Consider the following 18,410-nt stretch of genomic DNA (forward strand, 5'->3'; position numbering starts at 1 on the left):
TACATTCACAAAAGAGGAGTTATTCAAGGAGGGGAAAGCCAGAAGTTTATCAAACTCTAACAGGGAGCTAAGTGATTTTGTAATAACTGAGAGCAAAGTGGAGGAAAAATTGTTAAACATAAGGAAGGCACCTCGGGTGGATGGGATCTATCCAGTTATATTAAAGGTGCAGCAAAGGAAATAAGCAAATCCTTAGCCATAATTATGAAAGCTTCCTTGGACTCAGAGGAGGTCTCCGTGAACTGGATATGTGCAAATGTGTCCCCAATTCACAAAGGGGGAATTAAAGGGTGACACAGGTAATTACAGACCTGTTAGTCTAGCTTCTGTTCCAGGGAAAATAATGGAGTCACTAGTTAAGGAAGCAATGCAGGATCATCTAGACAAGACTGCAGTTATTGTTCAGACACAGCATGAGTTTGTTAAGGGGAAGTCTTGTCTGACAAATTTGATTGGATAATAATGATGTGGTCACAAAGGAACTGGATGCAAAGAATAATTTTATATCATATACTTGGATTTTAGAAAAGCTTTTCATATTGTGGCACATGGAAGACTACTGTACAAAGTGGAGCAGTACGCCATTAAGGGCAAGTTGCTACAATGGATAAAAGGATGGTTGAGCAGGAGAAGGCAGAGAGCAATTATCAATGGACACTGCTCTTCAGAGACTAATGTTATTAATGGACTCCCCCAGTGTTCGGTATTGGGTCCATTGTTGTTTTCGGTATTTATCAAGGATATTGATGAAGGTATATCAGGGTTAATGTCTAAGTTTGCAGACGAAAAGAAGGTTGGCATTGTTGTTAACGACAGTGATGATACAAAGTAAAAACAGCATTATCAATCCACTGCAGGATGGAAACCTCCTCAATGATTCATGTTGAGGGAAATGGACCATAATCTGCCACACTGGTCCAGTGCGGATTGGCAGATTGACCATATTTAGTAGTCAGGGGCTTGAACCCCGGCTACTCAAAGAGCGTGTGCTGCTGCACTCCTGCTCTTGACCACTCGGCTACAGCTGCCTCTAGTACGCTACTGCAACAGGATCTGGAAAAGTTGAGCAGATGGGCTGAGAGGTGGCAACTGAAGTTTAACATTGACAAATGTAAAGTACTGCATATGGGTAGTAGTAACCCCACAGTAACATATCAACTGGGTGGTACTACACTCAGGGTAGTGAGAATGTAAAGGACCTGGAGGTAATTGTCAGTCAGATATGAAGTTTTCTGAGTAGTGCAAAAAGGCTGCAAGAGTAGCTTATGGTGTCTTGTCAATGATATACAGGAATTTTGCTAGCAGGGATAAGGGGGTGATTGTCCCCTTGTATAAGGCAATGGTCAGGCCACACCTTGAGTACTGTATACAGGTCTGGAGGCCTCATTTTAGGAAAGATGTAGAACTGCTGGAACGAGTACAGAGAAGGATAATGAGATTGGTGAGTGGAACAAAGTGTTGTCGTTACCAAGAAAGGCTTAAGTTCTGCAAACTGCAGCTTCTGGAGACTAAGCACCTGAGAGGTGATCTAACTGAGGTGTATAAGGCCTTGAATGGCTTGAGCAAGCTCAATGCTGATGGGATTCTTTCTTTTGCTCAGATTACTCACCCGAGGGGGGCATAAACTCAAATCGAGGAAAGACAATTGTAGAAGAGATATGCGGAAATTCACCTTTAGCCTAGCCAGCAGGTGGTTGAAGACAATTAGGTTAATTAATGACCCATCCCTTATGAAGTCTTTCCACTCTGTATCATACATGTTCAGTTTCTGCTGCATACCTTTTCTATAGGTACTTCCATGGGCACTGTTCTTCTGAACTAGCTTCTATAATTACACCTCTCTCTTCCAAAAAGTCAGAATATATGCTGCAACCAGTCAGCATCCACTGTTCTTTTGAACTAGCTTCTATAATTACACCTCTTTCTTCCAAAAAAGTCAGAATATATGCTGGAACCAGTCAGCATCCTTTTTCTGTCCAACTTCAAACTCACAGAACCAAGTTTTCTTCTTCCTCATTTGTTCCTTCAACTCCCATTTTCTGGAACAACCTCCCTTCATACGTATTTCCTGAAAATTACAATCTACATAAATACAAATTTAATGTCAACAAGTACCTTCTTTCATCTTCTCAACCTTCAACTTATTCATGGTACTAAATACCTTTTGTGCTTTAGGGATTTCATAAAAAAAAAAAAATGTTTAAAATGTTTATTTGACCAGTATCTATGTCTTTCTTTCTTTCCTGCTCCTTCCCTTCCTTTTTTCCCTATCTTTTATTTTGTCCCTTTCTTCTATTAAACACATGGTCCAGCTGTTTACACATAGATTCATTATTATTATGTATTTCTAAAGTAAATACTTTAGTATCTGAGGCCAGGTTTACCTAGATAAAGTGGTGCAGCTGCTTTGGTGGCCCTGTGGTAGTGGGGAACCCCAGAACTATGAAGAAGTATGTTTGTTTTTTTTCTTTCAATATATATCTGTGCCAGCAACCCAGACATTCTAAATCTGGAATTGTCCAGATATGGTACTGGTATATATACTTTGTTCCTCTGTAGCCATTTTAAACTTTCAGGCTCATCAGAGCCATGCAAAGGTACTTGGGACACAGATGCAAAAGGTGTTAAGGGGCCTCATTTATTTATGTTGAGAATTTGATAGTTACTTCGATTGGGGGGCCCTAGATAAAGGGCCCTGGTGCACCGCTTCCAATGAAACCCCCATTTGCACGGCCCTGAGGCTCATATTTCATGTGAATTCAGAGCACTAAATTTTTAGTGCTCTGAATTAAACTGAATTTTCATAATTTTTTTTCTTCATTTTGTTTTTGAACTTGTATAGCACAGACAGTTAATTAACAAGAATTTATTAAATGATTCCCGACACACAAGAGCCTTTTGATAAAGTTCTTGTGTTCAGAAATTTTGCTATTATCATTCTTACTGGTTTATCATTATAACAACTACATATGATCCAAATATCTAATTGAGATACACAGCCAGCCACATTTATAACTCTATAATAAGATAATAACACAAGGCCACACTGGAAAGGAACAGACAATAATAATTATAGCTCAAACCCATTAACTAACTTTTAATGTATATATTAATAATATTTCATGTAAGTTGCATTCACACACATGATACTGAAGTATCACACAGTCCACTTTAGTATCATACACGATACTTAGGGCTTACAATACCAGTCAAAATCATAATACCGGTATTTCGATATTTTTAATTTATGTAACCGGGATACCAGTATTAATACCGGTATTCCAAAAACAAACGTTTTTCTCAATAAATTTTGATGACAGTTAGGTGCAATAAAGTAAGGAAAAAACAAGTACTGTAATTACTTGAATTCAAGTTTTAAATAAACATTTATTGCAATAATAAATATTCTGAAAAAAAAATCATTAAAAATACAGTTATTCTAAAAACAAAAAATACATATTGTTACTGCAAAGTTTAGTTATGTTTAAACATCCACACTACCTGTCCGAATAAAGTGAGCTCTTAAGAATCATAAGCAATCAATAGTATGATCGTTTAAAATGGATCTAATTTTGGTACATACAGTATTTGATTAGCAACAGAAAATGCCCTTTTGGATTCTAATCTGGTACTATTGTACTGAGATAATCGCAGACAATCACAGTCTATATTTTTTAGGCTTTGAACTTTTTTTTAGTAAAAATAGTTAAAAGTATTTCATTAATTTCCAACTCAAGTTAATCTTTTAAAATCTCATTGGAAGACAACTTATTTTGGAAAGAATTTGCAGAACACTGATGTTCTGTTCCATGTTGGTCTTCCATGGTTGAATTATGTTCATCATTTTTTGAAGGAGAAAGATGTTTTATTCAGCAAAGTATAATTTTCACTACTGAGTCTGGGAGAGAGCAAAGAGTGGGGATAAGGAATAAAGAGAGAAAAGAGTGCAGTTAAGGAATTCTTCATATATATAAATGCAAAGAAGAGAAGGAAAAATCAGATCGGATGCATATTTAATTGCGTGGGATAGTATTAGACACCCCAACTGACGTTGCAGATGAACTAACAGTGGTCTCCGACAGTTTTTAAATCTAAAAACTACTGAGTCTGGGAGAGAGCAAAGAGTGGGGATAAGGAATAAAGAGAGCAAAGAGTGGGGATAAGGAATTCTTCATATATATAAATGCAAAGAAGAGAAGGAAAAATCAGATCGGATGCATATTTAATTGCGTGGGATAGTATTAGACACCCCAACTGACGTTGCAGATGAACTAACAGTGGTCTCCGACAGTTTTTAAATACTGTACAGTGGGATAAACTGATGATGTTACCAACAGTAAATTCTAAGTGGGAAGCATTAAAGGAATTAATCGTGGAAGTTACTACAAGTTTCATACCTATTAAGAAATACTGTTCAAGGTTTAGGCCTAAATGGTTATCTAATTAACTAATGAGACTCGTAACAGAGAAGAAAAATGCATGGGATGCATATAAATTATCAAGCGACTCAGAAGCCTATGGCAGATATAAGCTAGTCTGTAATCAGGTCACAAAGGAGGTTAGGTAGGTGAAGGCAGATTACGAGAAATCCTTGGCAAAGGATGCTAAGAAAAACAGCAAGGATTTCTTTACATATATAAAATCTAAAAGGAAGGGGATGAATCTGATTGGTCCACTTGACATCGATGGTTCGACTGTTGATGATCCTGCTCAGATAGCAAACAAACTGAATGAGTATTTTGCATCTACATTCACACATGAGGAGTTATTAAGGTTTGAAAATGGCAGAAGGTTATCAAATTGTAGCAGGATACTTAATGATTTTGGAATAACTGAAAGCAAAGTGGAGGAGAAGTTGTTGAAGTTAAACATAAGAAAAGCACCTGGGGTGGATGGGATCTATCCAGTTATATTAAAGGAGGCGGCAAAGCAACTAAGCAAACCCTTAGCCATAATTATGAGAGCATCCTTGGACTCAGGGGAGGTTCCCATGGACTGGAGATGTGCAAATGTATCCCCAATTCACAAAGGGGGATCGAAGCGTGACACGAGTAATTACAGACCAGTTAGTTTAACTTCTGTTCCGGGTAAAATAATGGAGTCACTGGTTAAAGATGCATTGCAGGATCATCTAGACAAGACTGCAGCAATAATTCAGACACAGCATGGGTTTGTTAAGGGAAAGTCTTGTCTGACAAATTTGATAGGTTACTATGATGTGGTTACAAAGGAACCGGATGCAAAAAATAATTTTGATATCATATATTTGGATTTCAGGAAAGCTTTTGACACTGTTGCGCATGGAAGACTATTGTACAAATTGGAGCAGAATGGTATTAAGGGTAAATTGCTACAATGGATAAAAGGATGGTTAAGTGGGAGAAGACAGAGGGTGGTAATCAATGGGTGCTGCTCTTCGTAGACTAATGTTATTAGTGGAGTCCCACAGAGTTCGGTGTTAGGTCCACTGTTGTTTTGTATATTTATCAATGATATTTATGAAGGTATATCAGGCTTAATGTCGAAGTTTGCAGATGATACAAAGGTTGGCAGGGTTGTTAATGACAGTAATGGCAGTGTGCTACTGCAACAGGATCTAGATAATTTGGGCAGATGGGCTAAGAAGTGGCAACTGAAGTTTAACCTTGACAAATGTAAAGTACTGCATATGGGTAGAAGTAACCCCAGAGAAACGTACCAACTGTGTGGTACTACACTTAAGGTGGTAGAAAATGAAAAAGACCTGGGAGTAATTGTGCAGTCAGATATGAGGTTTTCTGAGCAATGCAGACAGGCTGCCAGGGCAGGTCATGGGGTTTTGTCAATGATATAGAGGAATTTTGCTAGCAGGGAAAAGTAGGTGATTATCCCTCTGTATAAGGCAATGGTCAGGCCACACCTTGAGTACTGCGTACAGGTCTGGAGGCCTCATTTTAGGAAGGATGTAGATTTACTTGAGTGTGTACAGAGAAGGGCAACAAGATTGGTGAGGGGAATGAAGGGATCCTCTTACCAAGAGAGGCTTAAGTTCTCCAAATTGCAGTGGCTGGAGACTAGGCACCTGCACGGTGATCTGATTGAGGTGTATAAGGCCTTGAATGGGCTGAGCATGCCGAATTCTGATGGGATCCTTCCACTTGTTCAGATTATGAACCTAAGGGGGCATAAATTCAAATTAAGAAAAGACAGATGTAGAATAGATGTGCAGAAATTTGCCTTTAGCCAGCGGGTGGTTAATTGCTGGAACAAACTTCCATCTGTCGTTGTGGAAGTTGATAGGTTGAATAAATTTAAGGAGGAACTGGACAGGCATTTGGAGGAAATGGTGTGATTTTTTTTTTTTGGCTGATGCTGCATAAGCTCATACCCTTGCTTTCTTGCATCACATGCCACTACTACTACTACTACTTTGCATCGATATTTACAGAAGAAAAACCCTTCACGTCAATGAGAAATTATGGGAGTAAAGTTGAAAAAAATGTAATTAATGATGTTGAAATTTCACATTAGCATTAGCAGAGGCATATGATGCAAGAAAGCAAGCTTATGTGCAGCATCAGCAAAAAAAAAAAAAAAAAAAAAAAACTGCTCCCATTTCACCCCTCCGTTTGATCCAAATACCTGTCCAGCTCAGCCTTAAATTTATTTAGGCTATCAACTTCCACAACAAAGGATGGAAGTCTGTTCCACCAACCAATTACCCACTGGCTAAAGGCAAACTTCCGCACATCTATCCTACAACCGTCTTTCCTCAATTTGAATTTATGTCCTCTCAGGCGATTATTCTGAGCAAGAGGAAGAATTCCATCAGTATTGAGCATGCTCAAACCATTCAAGGCTTTATAAACCTCAATCAGATCACCTCGCAGATGCCTAGTCTCCAGACACTGCAATTTGCAAAACTTAAGGCTTTCTTCGTAAGTGCAATCCTTCGTTCCATTCACTAATCTTGTTGCCCTTCTCTGTACTCATTCTAACAGCTCTAAATCCTTAAAATGAGACATCCAGACCTGTATACAGTACTCAAGGTGTGGCCTGACCATTGCCTTATACAAGGGGATAATCACCTCCTTATCCCTGCTAGAAAAATTCCTGTATATCATTGACAAGACACCATGAGCTACTCTTGCAGAGTAGCTCATGGTGTCTTGGTACCATCTGCACTGCTCAGAAAACTTCATATCTGTCTGCACAATTACCCCAGGTCCTTTTTGTTCTCTACCACTGATACGCTACTCTGGGGTTACATGTTGATGATGATTACATGTACATGTTGATTTAATGAGAAAACGTTTGCGCTCACAGGTGAGTAAGACTCCTGTAGTTGATGGCATATAACCTATAATCTTAAAGGAGGCAGCAAGTGAGTGCATTGAACCATTAAGGCTAGTTATGAGAGCATCACTGGACTCAGGAGAGATTCCGTTGGATTGGTGTAAATTGAAACATAAAGGCGGTTCTAGGAGTGTAACAGGAAATTACCGACCAACCAGTCTAATTTATAGTAGGGAAAATTATGGAGGCAATGATCAAGGGTGGAATTCAGGAACATTTAGATGGAAATGGAATTCTGTAGGATACACAGCACGGTTTTGTAAAGGAAAAATAATGTTTAACAAATCTGGTTAGTCATTTCGACAGGCCACTCGTGAGCTGGATTTAGAGAATAATTTCAACATTGTTTATTTAGATATCAGCAAAGCATTTGACTCAGTCCCACATGAGCAGTTACTTTATAAGTTGCAGGCTGGAATCAAAGGGAAAATCCTTAGATGGATAGCACAATGGCTTGAGGGCACCAGGCAGGGGGTTGTGATAAAAGGTTATTCCTCAGATTGGGTTAAGCGGAGTTCCCCAAGGATCTGTATTGGGACCACTGTTGTTTTTGATTATCTTAAATGACATCTATGAAGGGATACAGGGTGTGATGTCTAAACTTGCAGATGATGTAAAGATCAGTAGAGTAGTTAATGATCGCTGCCAAGCAGAGCTTCTTCAGAGTGACCTAGATAGACTTCTGGGATGGTCAGAAAAGTGGCAGCTATATGCTTTAATTCAGCAAAATGCAAGGTCTTACACCTGGGGAACAGCAACCCCAAAATAACTTATACACTTGGTGGAGTTGAACTAAAGTCAGTAGTGGAGGAATGGGACTTGGGAGTTATGATAGGGACATGAAGTTGTCCGAGGATTGTGGATAGGTTGCAATGTTGCATGGTGTCCTAGAGATGATTTATTGAACATTTGCTAGTAGAGATAAGGATGTCATAATCACATAAAGGTGATTTTATAACCTTTATGTGATTAAATTATAAACTATTTTTTTTTAAATTAGTACCGAAAAACCAGTAATTTTGTATCAATACCAGAATTTGAATACTGGAAAAAAATGACCGGGATCCCAGTATTCGGGATCTCGGTATTGTAAGCCCTAATGATACTGAAGTGGACTGTGTGATACTGTTTTAAATTTTATTGGTTGGTTGGGGAATTAAGTAGTGGCAGATCTGCTTCAGTATTTTGTGTGCGTGCGTGCGTGTGCGTGTGAATGGAGCCTAATAGCAAATAGTGAATTATATGTTTATTAATACTATATTGTGGTAGATAAACAAACATTTTATTAATAGCTTTTTATACTTATACCATAATTTTTTTTATATTAAACTTATTTGAATGTAATCAAAATTTGCATACTTTAACCATAAAAAAAAACATAAAAATGAAGGTAATGCTTATCCATGGCTCTGCCTAAGTTGCTAATATCTTTTTAGAATTGTACAGATAACCTGAATGGTGAATGTGATATACATTTAAAAATCTGAGACACTATCAGAACAGCTGCTTCAAAGCTTACTGGCTTCCCATTAACTGGCAAGTGTGTTCTCTATCTTTGGTGAGAGAAGAAAGTCTCTTCGTCATAAGCATTACCTACAATCGAAATTGAATGTAGATAATATGTATGAATTTTTAATTTTATTTCAACTACTGAATTAAATACTCTTGCAATCCTATATTTCAATCACCTATCCTATATTTAAATGATCTAACTACAGTGGTGGCTACATAAATTGCATCACTGAAAATTTTCTCCCAAAACAAGCATAACAATTAAAATTTACTCCTATAGCTTCAAATTCATTATATACAGTGCTGATGTAAAATGATAATACATTTTATTTATAAGAAAATAAAATAAATAAAAACTATTTAGACATTTATTTAGAAATATTCACAGAATGAAAAGGCCACATGAATGCCTTTTCATTGTGAGTGTTTGAAATTAACATTATGTAATACAATGGAGAAAAAAAAATATACCAGCAACAAAGAAATACAGTTGTAATACCAACTGGTTTTCTGTAATAGATATTAGTATTGTGTTGTCCTATCACGAGCTTGAATTGCCACCTTGCACCTGTCTGGCATGGAGTGTATCAGATTCTTGATATAATCACTGCTTAGTTCATGATATATAATGGTTTCTTGTAATATTATCTTGCTTCCTGGCTTTTTAGCAGCATAACACTCTAGAGGGTTTCAACTGGGTTCAAACTGGGACTATTTTCTGGCCATGACTGAATATTGCAGTTTTACAGAAACTTTTTCACCTAATGATAAAAAAAAAAAAGAAAAAAAAGATAAAACAGAAGTGTTTGAAGCATATTAAAATCAGCATACTAAAAACTGTATTAAATGATTATGTAATGTTGTATTAAACTTGCAGTGTGGCAAGGTGCAAAGTCATGTTGAAGAAAACAATTTTCTGTCTGTTGAATGAATGAAGTCCTTAATGATGGGCTGAAGAGTCTCCTTTAAAATTTTTCTGTAGAGTCACCATATTAACAGGCTAGCCCACATTAGTTGTCTTTATCCTCATGGATTTTGTCAATAAGGGCATCTTATGAGGTCGATATGCTTTCAGACCACTAATCTCAAGCCGTTGTCAAACAGTTCATCACTTGCATTTACCCCAGTATATTCCTTCCACATGGATTTTAGATGTGTGGAAATTGCATGATGATCATGGAGGCATAGACAGTTAACTCTAAGGAAGAAAAATGTAATTATTGACCTTGATAGAGAGGACTTTTCTGGTCTAACATATAGCTCAACAGTTGGCTATACGTTTCACCTGAAAAGCCCACTATCAAGAGCAAATAATTAAACTTTTCTTCCTTGGAGTTAACTGAGTGTATGCCATAGTGCTGCTTCTCTGGGAATTGAAGAAAAATATCAGCAGGTCCTTAGATAAACAAGGTGCACTACCACTCTAATATTACATAATGGTGATGCAATACCTCACTAGTTTCAGAGGATGATGCGGTAGTCTTGATATAACATAATTTTACCTATAGAGGAAGTTAAGAAAATAGTAAACTTTAAGAGGGCGATGCTATTTATTTGGCCACCACTGTAATTTTTCTTTCTCTATAACAAACTGGATTGTTAGATAAAATAGTAGGTTCTGTGTGTGATTTCCCAAATCTGGCAAACCTACATTATAAAAATAAACAGATGTTCAAGAATACTGAAATTTGAATATTTTTACCTGATGATCTCCAATTCTTTTCCAAGCTTGTTCCATAAGCCAATTTTGGATTGACTGATCCTGATGGGATTTTATGGTAGTCAAAATCTTTTCCTTTACAGAATTTAATAAAATGTCCATAGTGAACCAAAGCTCTTCCGGTAATGACAAATCCAATATAAGGACCACTGACAATGACCTTAAATGAAAATCTGCATATGAGCATACACATATAAACTATTTTTTTAATACTTTTTAGGAAGGGAGGAAAGAAAGAAGGAAATGGGAATAATTATAAACTGGGAGTAGGCTGTACTGGAGAGGAGGGGGTCTTTTCATCTTGGAATCCTAATGTGAAAATGATATGAACTAAACAATTTTTTAGGAGGTACTCCATGGACAAAGATTCCCATTATAGTACTATTTTTGTCATTTTGCAATATGACCATTCGTTTAACTAAATTAATTTTGATTAGTTTCCTTTAAAGATGAAAAATGATGATGAAAATGAAAACATGATGAAACCATGTATCTTTGTAACTTCTGAAGATACTTCTAGAAATATTTAAGCTCTTTACTAGTGATTCTTGACATTAGCATTAGCAGAGGCATATGATGCAAGAAAGCAAGCTTATACAGGATCAGCAAAAAAAAAAAAAAAAAAAAACCTTCCCATTTTACTCATCCATTTGCGCCAAAAGTTTGTCCACTTCTTCCTTGAATTTATTTAAGCTATCAACTTCCACAACGACAGATGGAAGTATGTTCCAACAATAAACTACCCGCTGGTTAAGGCAAATTTCCACATATCTATTATACAACTGTCTTTCCTCAATTTAAGCTTATGCCCCCTCAGGTTTGTAATCTGAGCAAGAGGAAGAATCCCCTCAGCACTGAGCCTGCTCAAACCATTCAAGGCCTTATACAGCTCAATCAGATCACCTTGCAGGTGCCTAGTCTCCAGACATTGCAATTTGCAGAAACATCTGACTGCACAATTACCCCCAGGTCTTTTTCGTTCTCCACTGGCCTGAGTGTAGTATCATGCAATTGGTACATTTCTCTGAGGTTATTGCTACCCATATGCAGTACTTTGCATTTGTCAATGTTAAACTTCAATTGCATATTCTCAGCCCATCTGCCTAACTTTTCTAGATCCCCTGCCAACATTTGTATCATCTGCAAACTTAGGCATTAAGCCTGATATACTTTCATCAATATCACTGATAAATATACAAAACAACAATGGTTCAAACACCGAACCCTGGGAGACTCAAATAATAACATTAGTCCATGAAGAGCAGTGTCCATTGATTACCACTCTCTGTCTTCTCCCACTCAATCATCCTTTTATCCATTATAGCAACTTGCCCTTAATGCAATGCTGCTCCAATTTGTACAGTAGTCTTCCATGTGCAGCAACAGTATCAAAAGCTTTCCTGAAATCCAAGTATATGATATCAAAATTATTTTTTGCATCCAGTTACTTTGTGACCATATCATAGTATCCAATGAAATTGGTCAGACAAAACTTGCCCTTAACAATCCCATGCTGTGCCTGAATTATTACTGCAGTCTTGTCTAGATGATCCTGCAATGCTTCTTTAAGTAGTGACTCCATTATTTTCCTCGGAACAGAAGTTAAACAAACAGGTCTGTAATTACTTGTGTCACCCTTTGACATGAATGTGCCTCAAAACGTGTAATGTCTAGAACTCACCACTGGGATCATTCACTACAAATCCAAGAATTCTCAGGATGTCACCATACCCAGAACAAAGTTATTTCATTCCATTAAATTAACTACATATACGAGATGTGCCAATGAAGTTCCTGGACTGGTGCAATAAAAAAGAACACGGAGTGAAGGAGCTCAAGAATGGTTTTATTTTTATTCAGAGTAATCACCACTTGATTGACTGCACTTACTACACCATTATAAACATTTCTGGAAAGAGTCAACAAAGGCATTCAAAGAAATGATGCTCAGATTGGAAGTTACATTTTTTTTTTTTTTTTATATATATTCTTAACATGCTGAAATGTCTTTCATATGAGGGCAGTTTCACCTTGGGAAAGAGGAAGAAGTCCACTGGTGTTACACCAGGAGAGTAGGGTGGTTGATTGATATATACAATGCCATGTAGAAATATCTTCACAACAAGTGCACAATGTGTGGGGACATTGTCATGTAAGAAGAACCAGCTGCCTTTCCTCTTGAAATTGTGCCCTCACCTGGGAAATGCACTTCAATTGTCTTTGAAACCTACATAGAATTCGGCATTGACTCTCTCTCTCTTCCCTTCAGGTACAATTTCCATGTGAATCACATCATTTGTCAGAAAACATGATCAACGTTGTCTCGATCATGGACATCTGTAAACAAAATTTTTGAGCCTAAGTGATGATTTTGGAGTCCACTCATGCTCTGATGATTTGTTTGTGGGTTGTACTGAAAAATTCAACACTCAATGACACTCCAGTGGCAATACAGTCGAGGAAATTAGGATTGTCCTGAAAAGTTTGGATGAAGTCTTTGCATGATGACACTCTTCATTGCTGCTGCTCATCCATGAGACTGTGTGGCACAGATCTGGCACAGACCTTCATTTTCCCCAAATCTGCCTCTTCTGCCTCCTTATTCATAACCAACCCATCATCCATCCTTCTGAGTGTCAAACAACAATTTCTCGAATAAGTGCTAATTTCTCAAACTTATACAATTCTGTCCTTGTTTTAAGAGGTGCTCACTTCTTGGGTTATCGCAAAAGTCCTCATATCCATCTTTGAACTGCTTATACTATTCAGACACACTGATGCTACTTAATGTTTTATCATTTCTTCACCATAAACAGTTTTCAACATTTCAAAAATGGAATAACATTATAAGTAAAAAGGCCTATGCACTCTGGATTCATTATTTATTTAATGAATAAATAATGAATTTTATTAACTATTTTGCAGCACAGAGCAGAACGGAAAGTAAAATAAAATGATGGGTTGTAGTTAAAGCTGGTTTAATGCTGAATACATACAATAAAAACTAAAACAAATACGTACAGTAACTGGTAATACAAAAAGCTTTCGAGCTTTATGTAGCCCTTCATCAGTTAACCGTTGGACTAAAAGTTTTAGGAACGTAGAACTTAAAAGCATGCAATGGCAGTCATACACAGTGACCTGCCATCGCATAATGATGCAACAACTAATCGTTGGAAGTTACTTTACTTCTATGCCAGTCTCTTAATGCGTACCATGCAGTGAAAATTGCTTAGTATGTTTCTGCTCTGTGATTTTTTAAAGTAATTTATCCTTCACTATGTCATCGCAAATATCATTTTCTTCAGCTCCTTGTGCTGGTAAGAGAAAATGTATTAATTTAGAAGTGGAACTTGCATTTCTTAAGTGGCTTGAAAAGGGTGATCATGTGATTAACACTGCTAATTCAGTGGGGTTAGCTGACTCTACTGGGCGTACTATAAGAAAAACTAAAGACAATAAATTAGTACATTCAGGATGTAATTCCATTATCAGCTATAAAAATGCAGCAGTTGCATCAGAGTTTGATGATGGAGAAAATGAAGGCCTTTTTAATAGTTTGGATTGAAGGCCAAACAACAATCAGTTCTATTAAGCACAATGATAATTCATGAGAAAGCCAAGGGTCTCTTTGAAGATTTAAAAAAGTGAATTGAATAGAAGAATTTTAAGGTAAGCATTGGATAGGTTAAACATTTTAAAAATGAGCTAATCTGCACAACTTGAAATTAACTGGTAGGGAAGCTAGTGCTAATTTTGAGGAAGCAGAAGCATATTGAAACTTTGCAAGCAAGATGTAGAAGAAGGAGCATTTTTACCATAACAAATCATCAGTTTCTCTTTTTTTTAAATAAAATATTTTGCAAAAAAGAGAAGTCCTATCAGAAGAATAAGGAAAGTCTGCATCAGGGTTTAAGGTTCAGCTTCAAATTCACTAACCTAACTTTTGCTCTTCCTCTCTACTCCTGGTTCCTGAAACAATCTTCAGTATATGGTTCTTTAAAATTACAACTTATAGAAATTAAGTCCATTATAAACAAGTTTTACATTTTTACCAACCCTAACCCATCTGTAGTATTTTTGGTAATCACTATAAAAGAAAAAGTAGAATGTAATTTCTAAGTCCCCTCGAAAAAACATATCACAAAGCTGACAAAAAAATGTGCATTTTTAGTATTCATATGTGGAACTCTCAAATAGGACAAGCCAAATTCTCATATTCACTGATTGATGTACATTACAATTGTCACACACCAAATTATCATAAACATTAAATTGTCTGCAAACAACTGTCTTACACTTAACTGATGTGATTCCTTTAAACAGTTTAACATGGGTAAGGTAAAAATTGAATCACCATTACTGTATATTGATGATGATGTGCTGTTAAATAGTAACTTGCAAGATTTCTATGTAAATTTAAGAACAGATAATGGTAATAAGCTATTTTGGCATTAAATCAGCTGCACAAAACCAAAGTTATGAAAGTTGGTAGAGACTATGACAATTTAGTGTTAACTAAATAACAAAACATTTAAACAAGTTAATAATTTTGTTTAAAAACAGTCTTTAATGAAGATGGACGAAGATATAAAAATGAACAATAAAATAAGTACAGAAAGCCACTTAAACAAATTCACTTGAAGCAAAAGTACAATTTGCCAAAATACATCAAAGTTAGCTTTCATAACAAAGTTTCTAAACTTATATTAAATTATATAGTTGCTAGTTGGGTAAGATATAAATGGATTGATCAAAACTTTGAATTTACAGAAATAGCAGAGTTAAAAAAAAATAACCGGAACTAACAGATAGAAGTAATGGCAACACAATATTACAAATTGCAAAAAAAAAAAAAAAAATTACATGTATATATTTTGATGTAACAACTCATAAGATCTAGTTAAAGTGAAGCAAACTTAAGATGTCATGAGTATTGAGAAAATATGGGAGAAGAAAAATTAGCTAAACAGATCTAAGTGGTTCAAGATTATGAACTGTGAAGTTGAAGAATTTTGAGCTCTGGGAATGGATAAGTTTTTGAAAAATTTTGCTATTTTATTGATCTAATTAACAAGAAATCATATTGTATAAATAGTTTTATAGTTCTAGTCATGTCTGTTAGTTTATTTTTAAATTTAGCCAGAGATTTTGTAAGTTATGACTTAACATACCTAGAACCTTTGTATCCATGAATATTATATCTTCAAACTTGTATCATAGTGTGTGGTAGGTAAATTCTAGTGTTTTTATTGTGGTAAATAGAGATCTTGAAAATTCAAATCACATAGTTTGGCATTAATAGATAATTTTATTATCTATTTTAATTAACTTATAACATAATGGTATAGCGTAAACTCAATATCATAACATATATATTTAATAACATAAACTTCACAGCATAATACATATTATTTCTGCATGACCAGTGCATAGTATTATTATTGCATTTAAGTATATTAGTTTAATGTAGTATTCTGAATTAAACTGAATTTGAACAGAAATCATGTCTCAGACCAGACCAGAGCAGCAAAGCAAAGGTTTCAATGTAGCACTGGTTCCATGGCTTGGAGGAGTGTTCTCCTCCAAGCCATGGAACCAGTGCCTTACAAAATATACTACTTGATTGGTGTTTGCAAATCTATCTGAAAAGGGATGTGATACAGCAAAGGGGGGGAATGTCCTTGTGTATGTTGATGTAAAGAGTATGAGGATATTAGGCATCAACTCAGAGTTCTGATAGACATTTATGAGAGCTTGAAGAACAGGGTATCGACACTGTTCTTTGAGCTCAAGAGAGAGAGAGAGAGAATAATACTCTTAATCTGATTATCAGCACTGATTCTTTATGCATTAAGAATCTGTAGATAAAAGAACCACTAGGTGGCAGTGATCACAGTGTATTGATGCAGAATTTACTTAAGATTACAACTACCACAAAGGGTAAAGGGAATGGTTTTGCTTTTGCAAAGAAGACTACAGTGTTCTCAGACAGGTTAAATTTTATAATAGTGGGACCAACTAATAATATTACTAACAACAAATACTGAATGAAAAGCTTTCAGGGAAATAATCACAGCAGTTACTAGGCTTTTCATATTAACTAACTAAGAAATACTGTTCAAAGCTGAGACCTAAATGGATGTTAGATGAACTAATGAGATGCATGGCAGAGAGAAAATGATAAAAATGTATATCAATTATCATCTCATAATTTATATGCATGGGAAGCATATAAATTAACAGGTGATACAGAAGCCTGTGGTAAATACAGACTAGTCTGCAATCAAGTCACAAAGAAGGTTAAGATTATGAGATATCTTTAGAAATGGATGCAAATAAAAACAGCAAAGACTTCTTTATTTATGTAAACACTAGAAGGAAGGGGATGAATCACATTGGTCTACTTGATATTGATGGTTTAACTGTTAATGATCCTACTCTGGACTGGAGATGTGCAAATGTATCCCCAATTCACAAAGGGGGATCAAAGGGTGACACGAGTAATTACAGACCAGTTAGCTTAACTTCTGTGCCGGGTAAAATAATGGAGTCACTGGTTAAAGATGCATTGCAGGATCATCTAGACAAGACTGCAGCAATAATTCAGATACAGCATGGGTTTGTTAAGGGAAAGTCTTGTCTGACAAATTTGATAGGATATTATGATGTGGTTACAAAGGAACTGGATGCAAAAAATTATTTTGATATCATATATTTGAATTTCAGGAAAGCTTTTGACACTGTTGCGCATGGAAGACTATTGTACAAATTGGAGCAGAATGGTATTAAGGGTAAATTGCTACAATGGATAAAAGGATGGTTAAGTGGGAGAAGACAGAGGGTGGTAATCAATGGGTGCTGCTCTTCGTAGACTAATGTTATTAGTGGAGTCCCACAGAGTTCGGTGTTAGGTCCACTGTTGTTTTGTATATTTATCAATGATATTGATGAAGGTATATCAGGCTTAATGTCGAAGTTTGCAGATGATACAAAGGTTGGCAGGGTTGTTAATGACAGTAATGGCAGTGTGCTACTGCAACAGGATCTAGATAATTTGGGCAGATGGGCTAAGAAGTGGCAACTGAAGTTTAACCTTGACAAATGTAAAGTACTGCATATGGGTAGAAGTAACCCCAGTGAAACGTACCAACTGTGTGGTACTACACTTAAGGTGGTAGAAAATGAAAAAGACCTGGGAGTAATTGTGCAGTCAGATATGAAGTTTTCTGAGCAATGCAGACAGGCTGCCAGGCAGGTCATGGGGTTTTGTCAATGATATATAGGAATTTTGCTAGCAGGGAAAAGGAGGTGATTGTCCCTCTTTATAAGACAATGGTCAGGCCACGCCTTGATTACTGCATACAGATCTGGGAACTCATTTTAGGAAGGATGTAGATTTGCTTGAACATGTACAGAGAAGGGCAACAAGATTGGTGAGGGGAATGAAGGGATCCTCTTACGAAGAGAGGCGTAAATTCAGCAAATTGCAGTGGCTGGAGACTAGGCACCTGCGCAGTGATCTGATTGAGGTGTATAAGGCCTTGAATGGGTTGAGCACGCTGAACTCTGATGGGATCCTTCCACTTGTTCAGATTACGAACCTAAGGGGGCATAAATTCAAATTAAGAAAGGACAGATGTAGAATAGATGTGCAGAAATTTGCCTTTAGCCAGCAGGTGGTTAATTGCTGGAACAAACTTCCATCTGTCATTGTGGAAGTTGATAGGTTGAATAAATTTCAGGAGGAACTGGACAGGCATTTAGAGGGAATGGTGTGATTTTTTTTTTTTTTTGGCTGATGCTGCATAAGCTCATACACTTGCTTTCTTGCATCATATGC

At 36.4% G+C, this 18,410-nt stretch overlaps 1 protein-coding gene across 4 annotated transcripts in view; it reads right to left on the reverse strand.

Moving 5' to 3' along the window:
* Positions 1 to 18,410, reverse strand: part of LOC150084726 (cytoplasmic dynein 2 light intermediate chain 1) — a 245,046-nt gene that overhangs the window by 146,747 nt on the left and 79,889 nt on the right. For all 4 annotated transcript variants that reach the window (XM_090376577.1, XM_090376579.1, XM_090376576.1 and 1 more), the window contains one exon: positions 10,550 to 10,727. In XM_090376577.1, coding sequence (XP_090232703.1) covers positions 10,550 to 10,727 — 178 coding nt within the window. The remainder of the gene's footprint in view (positions 1 to 10,549; positions 10,728 to 18,410) is intronic.

Source organism: Mastigoproctus giganteus, chromosome 6, assembly GCF_048544385.1.
Source record: "Mastigoproctus giganteus isolate SK-2022 chromosome 6, ASM4854438v1, whole genome shotgun sequence".
Lineage (NCBI taxonomy): Eukaryota > Metazoa > Arthropoda > Arachnida > Uropygi > Thelyphonidae > Mastigoproctus > Mastigoproctus giganteus.